At 39.6% G+C, this 13,958-nt stretch overlaps 1 protein-coding gene across 2 annotated transcripts; it reads right to left on the bottom strand.

Annotated features, from left to right (window-relative positions):
* Positions 1-1,537: 1,537 nt before the first annotated feature.
* On the bottom strand, positions 1,538-13,109 carry suz12a (SUZ12 polycomb repressive complex 2 subunit a). 2 transcript variants are annotated; one of them, XM_059557138.1, is made up of 16 exons: positions 12,382-13,108; positions 11,569-11,615; positions 11,357-11,421; positions 11,076-11,144; positions 10,940-10,989; positions 10,758-10,843; positions 6,665-6,884; positions 6,457-6,559; positions 6,252-6,357; positions 5,963-6,143; positions 5,749-5,837; positions 5,297-5,440; positions 4,879-5,036; positions 4,301-4,499; positions 2,457-2,536; positions 1,538-2,246 (listed from the first exon to the last, which is right to left on the bottom strand). In XM_059557138.1, the coding sequence occupies exons 1-16, from the start codon at positions 12,554-12,556 to the stop codon at positions 1,970-1,972; spliced, it is 2,049 nt and encodes a 682-aa protein (XP_059413121.1). In that variant the 5' UTR covers positions 12,557-13,108; the 3' UTR covers positions 1,538-1,969. The 2 variants fall into 2 exon arrangements, with proteins under 2 accessions (XP_059413121.1, XP_059413122.1); XM_059557139.1 differs by having other exon boundaries at positions 2,093-2,349; positions 12,382-13,109.
* Positions 13,110-13,958: the final 849 nt, after the last annotated feature.

A 13,958-nucleotide genomic window follows, 5' to 3' on the forward strand; every position in this document is an offset into this window, starting at 1 on the left:
TTTATGATGATTTTTCACATTTTTACATATATACCTGTCTTACTGAACCACTTCATGTTTTCATCAGTTGGCTTACCTTACAGTAATGTTTAGAATGCATTGGCTGGAGATTTCAGAGGAAAAACATAAAATGAGAGAACAAGCACCCAACTTGCATGTTCGGAAGATAAAACATCATTTACAAGGTACTATGTAATTCCTCACTGCAGAAGAGAATATTTCAACTCTATGCAGATAAACCCATTAAAGATCTGATCTATACTATATTTATAAAACTGTGACTGTTTAATGTATATTTACCTTATTTTGTCTGTGCCTTTGCAATAAAGCTGTAAGAATACAACTCAACATTTGCGATTTAATAAACTGTTTGGAACATAAAAAAAAAAATATCTCGATTTCTTTCTTTTTTATGTTTACTCAAAAGAAAAACATTAAAGATAATCATCAACTTGTGAGGTATCAATTGTAAAACAAAAATCTTTATTTTAAATAAAGAGCAACCTCAAGCACAATTCAGAAACTCAAGCAGGTTTCATAATGTTCTTATTCAAGATATAAGTATCTTTTTTGACATTACTTTACATCAGTAATCCACATCCTGTGTAATCATTGCTGTATTGAGTGTTACACAAAAAATTGCAATTACACAATGGCTTCAGCCAGTTAAGTAATTGATCTCCAATATTCACCAAAAACATTTTCCAACCCAGTGCACAGTTGTAGAGAAATAAAGCAGTAATGATTCACAAACAGATCCCTTTAAAATTTTAAAACCGATGCATACAACAACAACAACAAAAAACAACTATAAAGACTTACATTTCTGATTTGAAACCAACTAGACAAACATTATAGCCATTTCACTTTGGTCTAAAATAATATTCCTTCTGGAATGCAGTCCCCTTCAGCAAAAACATCATGTAATATCACTAAACCTATGTACAACGTTACAACAGGTTTCCTCAGAAACACCTGAAAAATCAAACAAATGGCCATCGAGAAGGACAAGTGGAATCGAGATAAATTGATGGACATCAGAGCAGATGCACTGTGATAAACTGGACACAGTTTGAAATTATTCAAACAAGAATAAATGAAACCTTTCCACACTGATTTAGACCAAAAGTTCAAACCCTGCTTAGAGTCCATGTATTTATGGAGAGTCCATGTATTTATGGAGAGTCCATGTATTTATGGGTAAGGCAAGTGTAAACATTTCTGCAATCCACCGGTTGTAGTACCCTGTACCTGTATGTTTGTGTAGCAAGGTCAGTAAAATTAAGGCTCTGAAAAACTTGATAAACTCTGCAGTGGACGCAGACGGCCTGCAGCACTGATGCTCGTTCTTCAATCCAAGATTCCAAAGAAAAAACAGGGTTTTTTTTTAATTGAAGACTTCAAGTGTGGTGCAACATTAAAGTGGATACTAAGCCACCATGAAGCAAGCAAGAAAGAAAGAAAAACTTGGGATGGCACAAACTGAAATGCTGACCCCCCCCAAAAAAGAGAAATGAAACCATACTCAAGCCAAATAAACGTTTTCAGAACGAGTTTATCAACCCCTGTGAAAAATATGCAGTAAAAGCTAGTTTTTGTAGGAGCCATATCCATCCACTGATTTTCAAAATATATTAAAAAGAAAATCTTCACAGTCCTTTTAAAAACAGGCACCTAAAACAAGTTTAACTAGAGCTACTGAGTTGTGCGGAAAGAGAAAAATCTGACCTGCTTGTACAGTCCATCATAAAGACTAATGGCATTTTCAAGTAATTTGAACCTAGTAAAGAGTTGCTTTGAACTCTGATGACATCAGGCCAAAATCATGATCTGCAGAGTATGTGGCCATCCAACCACATAACCCGCTTCTAATATCAACATCAACTTGAACCCTGTCAGCGAGCAGAATTTGGTGGCTCTCGGATGCCTGCTGACACTCCGTTCAACACAAGAGTGTGAGGAGGAGGTTTCAGTGATTCTGGGTGCCGACTAAACTTGATACACTGGCATCACCATCGCAGCTGGATCCACCATCAGCATCGTCTTTGGATTGCTCCTGGCCGTCTTTTTGCGGTTTCAGGTGAGCCATGGCCTTATCTATGGTCGCTGTATTTACTAAACCGAAGTCGTGCATGCTGACCAGATGGAGCAGAATATTCCGGCAAAGATTCTTCTTGATGATGGTGGTGCTGTGCTGCTCCACAAACAACAAGCAGGCCTGATTCATTTGGTTGTCAGCTATGAATCTGCATGGAAAGAAAGCAGCGAATTACTGGCAGAAATGTGATCAAGCTCTGAGAGATAAACTCACGTAAAATGTAAGTTGATACGAGGAGAGTATCCAGGCCACTGTAATATATAGAACAAGGATTGCGTTTAATAGGAGAGGTTTGATTCAAAACAACACACTTTTAACAGAAAGGACCGGGGTGAAGTGGAAGTGAAAAATAACATACCCATGTTTCATTACATGCAGGTTCCACAATTTCATGACCTCTTTCTCTCCCTCGTTGACATCCGTGAATTCATCGATTTGCTAAGGGATAGTGAAGATAAAGTCACTTAAAATAGTAAATGCTAAACAAAACGTGTTTGCAATTTCAGATTTAGAGGGTGCTATAAACTATGGATGCACCGAAATGAAGATTCTGGATGCACTTGGCCAAAAACAAACTGAAACCGAAAATGCTTTGTAATAATTATTTATTATTTTATTGAATAGTATAAAGTAATTTTGTAAGACTTTTTAATTTAACTTAAATTTTAATTATACTAACTTTTAAAAACAAGCCAATAAAATAACACTTTTACTGAAAATAACAAAATTGGACAGAAAATTTATTAAATATCAATATACTTGTATTTAGTTCTATGCAACAGAATGAGATTTAAGTTTTTTAACTAATTATCAAAATAATATATAGCTCTACAAAGCTGTTATTATCAGATCATGCGAGCAGAGCACAGTGGGATGCAGATCTGTGGATGAGAGGGTAGCCTCATTTTACCAGTGTTGCCCAGTACAGCATGTTACATCACAGTAGTGCTACTGCAAACAGCAACAAGAAACAGAATACATAGAAATTTCCTGTCTGCGCATTATTTGAGCCATCTTTGCTTTTCCGGTGAGTGGCAGATGAGCAGAATGCACAATTCATAGAACGTAATATTGAGTGGCGCTTCACACCATGCAGTGACTGCGGCTAGAGGAAAGTGAAACCTGTGCACGCCGCACCATATTTATATTTTTTTTTTCTGCTGATCATTTTTGGTGGCCAAAAAATCAGTGCATCCCTACTATAAACCTACAGTCACTGAACAACTAAGCAATTATGCAGATAAAAATCAACCCTTTATACTTTAACAATAATTTAATACAACTTAATGCCAGATTTGCAGTAACATCCCTCCTCAGAGGCGATTTAAACATGTAGTGTCAGTGGAAGCATATCATATTCAATCTCACACAGACTAAAACCCGGCTCACACTGTGCGATTCTGACCACAATTTGGTCGTCTGAGACCAATTTTGAAAATCCTAAAAGATTCCTATAATCCCAAGATAAAATCTGTAGTCTTTGATTGTTGGTTTAACGTTCACCGCCAGCCGATTAATGGCCGTTGCGATCCAATTTTACCTCTGACGTCAGAAGATTTGGCGCACATTCCTGCAGTGTGACTTCTCCTACGACGAACATTAAACGGTCTTAGTTTTTCCTAGACAAGCCATGATCAGAATTAGTGCTAGAGATTTCGTCTAACAGCATTAACTCCGCTTTCTTCCTCCGCTCACAGAATTCATGATATGTTGCCTTTGCCATGATAAACACCAGTTGCGCAGCGGTCTTCACTTAGGTATTTAGTGCTGCTTGCAATATTCTTCTTAAAAACACCAGTATTGCCGCCATTCATATACTTTTAATGATAGCCAACATTACAGCTCCACATGCCATGCAGCTCGCAGTCACTGAACGTGTATAAGTTGATAATGTAGAACTCTTGACAAGTTTTTACACGTCTTGACTGTCGTACAGTCTGACATTAATGACAACTGAGATTCCACAGTGTGACATGATCATCATGTTTGTACAGTCTGACAAGTACAATCCAAAAGGAATTAAAAAAACAACAACAAAAAACAACAACTCACAGTGTGAGCCCAGCTTGAGTCATAAATGGCACACCATCTGTCTTGAGTTTTGATGTGCCATCTAGAGTCAATCTGACCTAGTAAATGCTACTCTGAATCTTCAGTGTTAACAGAACCAAATGTTTTATGATCTTATGACTGCTTCCTCACCATAACGGTCTTCTCTCTGAGCCATGCTGGGTCCCTCTCGTCCTCACTGTCCACATCCATTTCCTGTGGTCTAAGTGGTGTGCAGCTGTCGCTGTGGAAGTACAGGCGGTTGTGGCCGCTGATGTATGTCCGCTGCTGCTCCTGTTCTCCATCCTCTGGCTCCAGGAACTCGGAGAGGCTGGGCTTTGAGCGCTTGGGCCTGAGAAAACCAAACATTGCGTTTTAACACCAGATGCAAAGAAATGCATTCAGGGTCTGTGATAGGCCCGGGTGGCATGATGGCATGTACTGTAGAAATGTTTATGGACTTTAAACTTTGAAAGGTAGTCAGTGTGGAATTCAACTGATATGGGGTAAAAGGAGCACATATTTATCAATTTACAACTCACCTCAAACACAGGCCATCCATTGATATTTATAATGCACTACTGTTTTGAGTTTTATTTTTAACTTCGAGAGAGAGAGAGAGAGACCCCCCCACCAAAAAAAAAAAACCACCGTTGACCTTTTTACTCAGATGAAACCATTTTTGAATTTAGATACTTTCAGTCTTTCTTTCACTTTCAACCCACACAGACCTGCAGACAAGAAAGTGTGTAACTGCAGTCCTCTTCACTGGGCCATTGCGGCTGAAGGCAAAGCCAGGCTGGCAGTGGATGTCTTGAGGGTTGCCCACATAAGAGCCATCATAGCAATCATTAATTGACACATCTATCCTGGCTCCTTTAGGATGAGGCTGTGTGAGATAAAAATGACTTCATCACTATAAATATTTCTACCAAACACGGACTGTATTTAAGCTGCTCTGCAAGTAGTCTGTCAGAACACTAATATTTAGTCATTTTTCCAAAGGTTATTAATTTATAACCTAGCTCAACTAAAAGGCATCCACAGATTGATTCCCACAAAAGTGTAAACACTGTTGCATTACACTTATTATGACTAGGTAATCCATGTGGTCTGGTGACAGTTTCATAACCTTGAAATATTTCTTACCACGTAGTTGAAGATGAAGCGGCTGTGGGAGAGCTTGAGGTGCTTGAGGAGGCTGTAGAGCTTACGGCAGTTCAATGTGCACCAGGGACAGTGCAGGTCATCTCTGGCCTCTGTCTGCTGCCGTGCGTTATTGTTATACAGGAACTACAAAACAAGGGGATGACACAAGAGACCATTACTACACAGCAGCCCACCATACGAGACCAACAATGGGTCAGAGCAAAATGTCAAGGCAGAACTTATGGACTCCAGTGCTCTCATTGCGATACGAGGATCTTCTAGTATTAAAAACTTGTGTGTCATCCTGGAATGACCAATTCTACAGCGGGTATAAACAATCGGTTCCCATCGGTTAGAAAATTGATAGAAAATTCCTTTTCCAACACTGGGACTAATTTCATGGAGTTTATTCATTGTATATAGATCCCACTCTGTCATTTGTTATTACTCACCTGATAATAAACACGTAGTTTCTGACGAGGTTCAACATGAGTTTGTTCTCTTCTTACTGGTAGATCAGAACCAATTGATTCATTTACAGCTGCAATCAATAAAAGTCATTGTTAAGGCCATTATCCTCAGTACTGCACACAAATTATTATGCTTTAAAGAACAAAAAGTTAGTGTTCTTCACTTGTAATCACTAACCAGCGCTTTTGTTCTTACCTACTGCCTGTAGCGGCTTCACATTGCATGGCTTGCTGCTGTCTACTGTGCTGGACTCAGAATTGCGTGTGGCAAGCGGTTTGGCCACTGGTGCCGTTCCCTTGTCAGCTGTGTCATTGGTCCATCGCAAAATGAACTTCAGCGTGGGTCCCTGAGAAAAGGTCTCGAAGGGTGGAAGCCACTGAAACACAGGGTAAAGATCCTAAATAAAAGTCCAAAAACTACTTAACGACACCCAAACATCTTGAATAGCCATATGCAGACTAAAATAACAATGCCTACAACTGACCTTTCCATCTAGTATGGTTTCCCACGTTGCCCTTTTCTTGCCTACAGGACTCTCCTCTATCTCCTGCATGGAGACTTCATACTCGCCATCTAAAAGCTGGAGGCGTCTGTTGAAAGAACACAAAAATTAATGGTCTTAAACCAGCCAAGCAAACAAAAAGCAACTAAACAATACAAGAACAAGCAATGTAACATAGAATATTTACCTATTTTTATCAAAAACTGTCATTTGCGCAACGAATGTAGTTTCTCCATCATCCTGATTAGAGCAGTATCTCTTCTTCCTGTTAGACAGCTCTTCCATAACATCTGAGAAGAAAATCAATTCTTGGTAAAAAGGCCTCATCAAAATGTGAAACTCGCTTTGAGGTGCAAGACTATCATAAGCTATTTTAAAATATCTGAAGCTCATACTGGTATCTCTGGTGGTCATGCCGTTGTGCTCTCTCCCTCCTGGACGAGACACTCTGAACAGAAGGGAGTAGGACTTCACCATGTGGCTGTTACTGGGTTCAAACTCTTGGCTGGGCACGATCAGTGTGGGGAAAGCTCCATGCTTGGTCTGGCTGCTGTCTGGGTTCAGAGGCACCTGCTTTTTACCTGTAGGCACTTGCTTCACTGGACAACTTACATCCTAGAAAAACAGAAAAAAAAACAGGAGTTCAAAGCACCTTAGAAGCCATATATACACAGGTTCATCTCAATTAATTACAGGTCCTTCTCAAAAAATTAGCATATTGTGATAAAGTTCATTATTTTCCATAATGTAATGATAAAAATTAAACTTTCATATATTTTAGATTCATTGCACACCAACTGAAATATTTCAGGTCATTTATTGTTTTAATACTGATGATTGTGGCATACAGCTCATGAAAACCCAAAATTCCTGTCTCAAAAAATTAGCATATTTCATCCGACCAATAAAAGAAAAGTGTTTTTAATACAAAAAAAAAAAGTCAACCTTCAAATAATTATGTTCAGTTATGCACTCAATACTTGGTCGGGAATCCTTTTGCAGAAATGACTGCTTCAATGCGGCGTGGCATGGAGGCAATCAGCCTGTGGCACTGCTGAGGTGTTATGGAGGCCCAGGATGCTTCGATAGCGGCCTTAAGCTCATCCAGAGTGTTGGGTCTTGCGTCTCTCAACTTTCTCTTCACAATATCCCACAGATTCTTTATGGGGTTCAGGTCAGGAGAGTTGGCAGGCCAATTGAGCACAGTAATACCATGGTCAGTAAACCATTTACCAGTGGTTTTGGCACTGTGAGCAGGTGCCAGGTCGTGCTGAAAAATGAAATCATCTCCATAAAGCTTTTCAGCAGATGGAAGCATGAAGTGCTCCAAAATCTCCTGATAACTAGCTGCATTGACCCTGCCCTTGATAAAACACAGTGGACAAACACCAGCAGCTGACATGCCACCCCAGACCATCACTGACTGTGGGTACTTGACACTGGACTTCAGGCATTTTGGCATTTCCTTCTCCCCAGTCTTCCTCCAGACTCTGGCACCTTGATTTCTGAATGACATGCAAAACTTGTCCAAAAGTCCAGTGCTGCTTCTCTGTAGCCCAGCTCAGGCGCTTCTGCCGCTGTTTCTGGTTCAAAAGTGGCTTGACCTGGGGAATGCGGCACCTGTAGCCGATTTCCTGCACACGCCTGTGCACGGTGGCTCTGGATGTTTCTACTCCAGACTCAGTCCACTGCTTCCGCAGGTCCCCCAAGGTCTGGAATCGGTCCTTCTCCACAATCTTCCTCAGGGTCCGGTAAACTCTTCTCGTTGTGCAGTGTTTTTTGCCACACTTTTTCCTTCCCACAGACTTCCCACTGAGGTGCCTTGATACAGCACTCTGGGAACAGCCTGTTCGGTCAGAAATTTCTTTCTGTGTCTTACCCTCTCGCTTGAGGGTGTCAATGATGGCCTTCTGGTCAGCAGTCTTACCCATGATTGCGGTTTTGAGTAATGAACCAGGCTGGGAATTTTTAAAAGCCTCAGGAATCTTTTGCAGGTGTTTAGGGTTAATTAGTTGATTCAGATGATTAGGTTAATAGCTCGTTTAGAGAACCTTTTCATGATATGCTAATTTTTTGAGATAGGAATTTTGGGTTTTCATGAGCTGTATGCCAAAATCATCAGTATTAAAACAATAAAAGACCCGAAATATTTCAGTTGGTGTGCAATGAATCTAAAATATATGAAAGTTTCATTTTTATCATTACATTATGGAAGATAATGAACTATCACAATATGCTAATTTTTTGAGAAGGACCTGTAGAATGTCTTGGAAAAGTTAATTTCAGTCATTTGTATTTCAGTAATTCAATTCAAATTGTGAAACTCGTGTATTAAATAAATTCAATGCACACAGACTGAAGTAGTTAAAGTCTTTGGTTCTTTTAATTGTTAAGATTTTAGCTCACATTTAACAAAAACCCACCAATTCATCTCAACCAATTAATATACTCAATAAGACCAATAATAAAAAAAGAAGCATTTTTAGTTAATTGTTGGCCTTCTGGAAAGTATGTTCATTTACTGTACATGTACTCAATACTTGGTAGGGGCTCCTTTTGCTTTAATTACTGCCTCAATTTGGCGTGGCATGGAGTTGATCAGTCTGTGGTACTAATGAAGTGGTATAGAAGCCCAGGTTTCTTTGACAGTGGCCTTCAGCTCATCTAAATTTTTTGGTCTCTTGTTTCTCATTTTCCTCTCGACAATAGCCCATAGATTCTCTCTGGGGTTCAGGTCTGTTGTGTTTGCTGGCCAGTCAAGCACACAAACACCATGATCATCTTTTGGCAGTGTGGACAGGTGCCAAATCCTGCTGGAAAATGAAATCTGCAACTTCAAAAAGCTGGTCAGCAGAAGGAAACATGAAGTGCTCCAAAATTTCTTGGTAAATGGGTGCAAAAAACACAATGGACCAACACCGGCAGATGACATGGCACCCCAAATCATCACAGACTGTGGAAACTTAACACTGGACTGAGCTATAAGCTATGAGCTTCTCCACCCTTCATCCAAACTCTAGGACCTTGGTTTCCAAATGAAATACAAAACTTGCTCTCATCTGAAAAGAGGACTTTGGACCAATGAGCAACAGTCCAGTTCTTCTTCTCCTTAGCCCAAGTAAGACGCCTCTGACGTTGTCTGTGTTTCAGCAAATTCCTCAACATGTCTGTGTGTGGTGGCTCTTGATGCCTTGACCCCAGCCTCAGTCCATTCCTTGTGAAGTTCACTCAAATTCTTGAATCGATTTTGCTTGACTATCCTCATAAGGCTGTGGTTCTCTCAATTGGTTGTACATCTTTTTCTTCCACACTTTTTCCTTCCACTCAACTTTCTGTTAACATGCTTTGATACAGCACTCTGTGAACAGCCAGCTCCTTTGGCAATGAATGTTTGTTGCTTACCCTCCTTGTGAAGGGAGTCAATGATTGTCTTCTGGACAACTGTCAGATCAGCAGTCTTCCCCATGATTGTGTAGCCCAGTGAACCAAACTGGGAAACCATTTTGAAGGCTCAGGAAAGCTTTGCAGGTGTTTTGATCTGATTAGCTGATTGGCATGTCACCATATTATAATTTATTGAGACAGTAAATAGGTGGGTTTTTGTTAAATGTGAGCCAAAATCGTCACAATTAAAAGAACCAAAGACTTAAACTACTTCAGTCTGTGTGCAATGAATTTAATACGATTTCACAATTTGAGCTGTATTACTGAAATAAATGAACTTTTCCACGACATTCTAATTTGAGATGCACCTGTATATTGTAGTGTACTACTAAAAGTTGACTGATGTTTACAAATTGAACATTTTAATCCCTTAAATTAGTGAAATTTCAGTAAATTTGGGGGCAAAACAGGTCAACTGTCAACAGCGCAGAGCTTCAAACCAAGCAGCGTCAGTGTGGTGAATGTGTGTGATCAACTTAAATCCACTGCAAAATCTATGTGGGGAAATCTCTCACCCTCACACAAAATTCCAGTTTGCATGGCTTCCTATTGACATGAGTGGATTTTGCCCATGAACAGTATATGTGACTGCACCTTTTCTATTCTGGGACCAAATTGGTGGCTGAATTGGTGAAATCAAATGCTCTTAACACGGACATGTCAACACACGACTCAAAACTGTTCTTGTCAAGCGATTTCATTGAGTTTTTAGATGTGCAAGTTGGCAAGCATAAACACCAATTAAAAATTAACCTACAGTACAGACAGATATTGCCACATGTACTGTATCAAGAAAAGGACAAGGTTTTTTGATTGAGGAAGCTTGTTTTGTGTAGTGAGAAAGGTCAATGTAAGGCTGATGATACACAGGGCAACTTTTTTAGCAATGTTGCTGTCAACGGGCAACCAGGTTAGACACAGGACCGATCTAAAACATCCAGATAGAAATGTATAATATATTCTCAATAGTAAAGTGCTCAAGCAAAATTGCTCAAAACATTGCCTGAGATATTTTCGCTATAAATTTTTAGGACAAAGTTTTACCTTTCTCTTCTTGTGGCAGACCTTGACAAGTAGCACTTCCACAGACACTGAGTTTTCTTCATTCTCTGAGTTCTGCAGTGGCTTCTCTGATTAATTGAACAATAAATCAGAATCACCAATTGATCACAGCACATTAATTGTCTACGCTAATAAGAGTGTACATAAACCTAATGTTAGCTTACCAGTTTTATGAAAGAATCCAGTAAAAGTGAGCTGCAGGTTTGATGCCATGCTGCAAGACAAAACTGGAGTTAAAACTTCTGCAATCATGTTCAAAAAATGAGCGAGCGAAATAAATCTAGATCAAGAACATCTTACTTGTGAGATTCCTGATCCACTTTCGACTTCTCTACTTTGAATAGCAGGTCATTCACGCTGAAGCATTTTCTAAAATAACGATGCCAACAAACATTCTGGTAAATCACTGAGATCTGAAACTCATTAAATTTATCTAACTACAACTGAGGTACATAAGTCAGTTGCAGTGCATTTGTCAACATGCAAGTTTTCTCACTATGAGGCCTGCACAAGGAAATGGAAGGTGTGGCTTTTTGACAAACAAAAGAAATTAACACATTAGGTGCATGCAATCGTTTTACCTTTTTGAATTTATTCTTGAGTTTCTGTGGGACATATATGTAAGAGATCGGTGCAGGAAGATTGGCTAAAAGAACAGGGGAAAAAAATAAAAGATCAACCAGTCAAGTCTATTGTTATGACAGCCATGTACAGTTAGCTCGACAGGTTTCCAGAAAAGTTTAAGTCTAAATGAAAATGGCATGTCATTTCGTCATGACCATGGACTACTCACTGCCATAAGATTCCTTGTGCGAAGAAATCGGTATATTTGAGTTGGTTCTGTGAACAGAAATGCAGAGGTATCATGTAAGTTACACAGATGTTAAATAAAATTAAATTTATGCATTTAGCAGACGCTTTTATCCAAAGCGACTTACAGTGCATTCAGGCTATCAATTTTTACCTATCATGTGTTCCCAGGGAATCAAACCCCCAACCTATCATGTGTTCCCAGGGAATCGAACCCCCAACCTTACGCTTGGTAGCGCATTGAGCTACAGGAACACTGATGTTGCCAGACTTAAGACTCATGCCACGTAAATAACCACAGAAACTACCAGCCAGCATCTACAAAATTAACCCTATTTTTGGACAAATGTCACTCTTACACAAGAATCAAGGTGGTAGTTTGGTGAGTCTTAGCTAGTGTAGAGAAACGGCAAGTGTGGTTTTTTAAGGGTTTTGTGTTCATGACTGTTGCCCATTGCTCTTTTACTACAATAAGTACCCAATGTCATTTTAAAATGCATAAAAGCACCGTAAAGCACGTGCCATCTCCTGATGCACGTGTCTAATTTTCATATAGGATGTGGCCTAGACAACTAAACCGTGTCTCAATCCCTCTATTGTGAACAAACCATGACATAAACAACTTTTAACGTGAATTATCTGGCTTATTAAAGCATTTAGCGAACTAACGTTACTGGACACAATTTCCCGTTGTTTAGTCCTCAAGCTGAGACTATGGGTGGTAAAGCAATCGGATACTTTTAAGTATGTCCTAAAAATATATGTATTTATACAGCTGGATTTACAAGCGACTTACTCTCGAAGGCTTGCAGGAAGAGTTCGTGGTCGGCTTGGACCTGCTCCATCTTGGGTCGCTTGACTGAAGTCATCACAACACCAGACGATACGTGCGCTCCTCCATTAGCCGCTTTGCTAGAGCCGCTGTTGGCATAAAAACCGTTGCCACCAGATCCGTGCTTTTGTGGAGCCATCCTAAAATAGTGTTAGCGGTCGAATGAGTCGTTTGAGACGGAGCTCCAGTGGATTCAGCCGAGTCCTGGGCCCAAACAAAGGGAGAACAGCCGAGACCGGTTCGCCCCCTCAACAAAGTAACAGTTAACATAAACGCGCCGGCACTTCAGTTTGTTTCACAGACCGGATAGAATTCGCGAATACACAGATTTAACGTTAAGTGAAGACGTGGAAAGAACGCAACGTCGTCTCATTTGCGTCGCGAACTCTTATCGGATCATGTGTAATGTGGATTCCTGAGCGCTTGACTACAAGAAGAAAAAAAACACCGCGGCAGAAAGTATGCGTGAAGATTAGCGGTCCGTTTACGAGAATATCGCCGCTGTTTATTTATTAAGATTAAATAAACAGAAGCGTTGTGCCCTATGAGAATCACTCCCAGGTCGAAAGTGCTGTAAAAATTACCCGCCCTCCGTCTTGAATGTATTCCACACAGCCAAGGTCTCTAGAAGGCAAGCCCGCAACCATTAGCCGAAAAAGCGTAACGGCTAAAGCTAACACTTCCGGTCTGGCAGTACGTGGGAAAGGAGACCAGAGCCCGTTTTTTTTTTTCAATGATGTCAGTGGAGGAGAGGCTTCACTACACTGAATAAACAGCTTATTTTAAGAGGAAACGGCTTATTATTTTATGAATCCATTAGCCCAGACGTTATTGTTTGAGTAACTTGTCGAAAGTTGCAAAAGTAGCCAAATAAAATGTACAAATAGCTAAATTAGTTGCTAGGTGCTTTTGGAAGAAAAAGTTGCTAGGGTGACGTTAGTCTGAAAAGTTGCTAAATTTAGCAACAAAATTGTTAAGTTGGCAATACTGCCTGGAGCATACAGACCCTATCATCTCCGTATGGTAAAACAAGCTCTGACAGATGATGAAACCTCGAGTTTGGACATTGCAGTCAAATATGGTAGAGAGTCACTTATTATTTTTTCTTGGGAAATGTTTTTTTTTTTTCTTTTTTAATAGACATTGTGGCGAGAGAAAAAAAACTCAGGGTGTGGTAAATAAATGCTGAGCCCCTAGCTGTATTACATATTTATCTGTAGACATATGCCTACTATTTAAGTTGTTTTTGAAAATGTTATCAGAAGCTTTGTTTGTTGATTGTCATTATTTTAAATCAGATAGTTGTAGTTTGTTTTGGGCCTATCGTTATATTATTATTGTTTATTTATTTTAATATTACCTAAATGTTTTTTTTTTAAATTCAGTTCACTTTGATAAACGTCCATATCTTTTCATTCGTGGCTGAATCAAATAAGTGGAACAATCATGCATTGCTTTAAAAAATTATATTGAAACGCTTTCCTTTTTAATCTGATCAAACGTTTAACTCAGTTGTGTGGCCTGACATAGACTATCTTTTG

Source organism: Carassius carassius, chromosome 1, assembly GCF_963082965.1.
Source record: "Carassius carassius chromosome 1, fCarCar2.1, whole genome shotgun sequence".
NCBI classification, from domain to species: domain Eukaryota; kingdom Metazoa; phylum Chordata; class Actinopteri; order Cypriniformes; family Cyprinidae; genus Carassius; species Carassius carassius.

Coding starts and splice junctions, on each gene's coding strand:
- suz12a (XM_059557138.1), bottom strand. CDS start 12,556: ATGGCTCCACAAAAGCACGGATCTGGTGGCAACGGTTTTTATGCCAAC. Junction 6,358..6,456: donor ACAGTTTTTGATAAAAATAG/GTAAATATTCTA, acceptor TTCTTTCAACAG/ACGCCTCCAGCTTTTAGATG. Junction 2,247..2,456: donor CTGCATGTAATGAAACATGG/GTATGTTATTTT, acceptor CTTTCCATGCAG/ATTCATAGCTGACAACCAAA.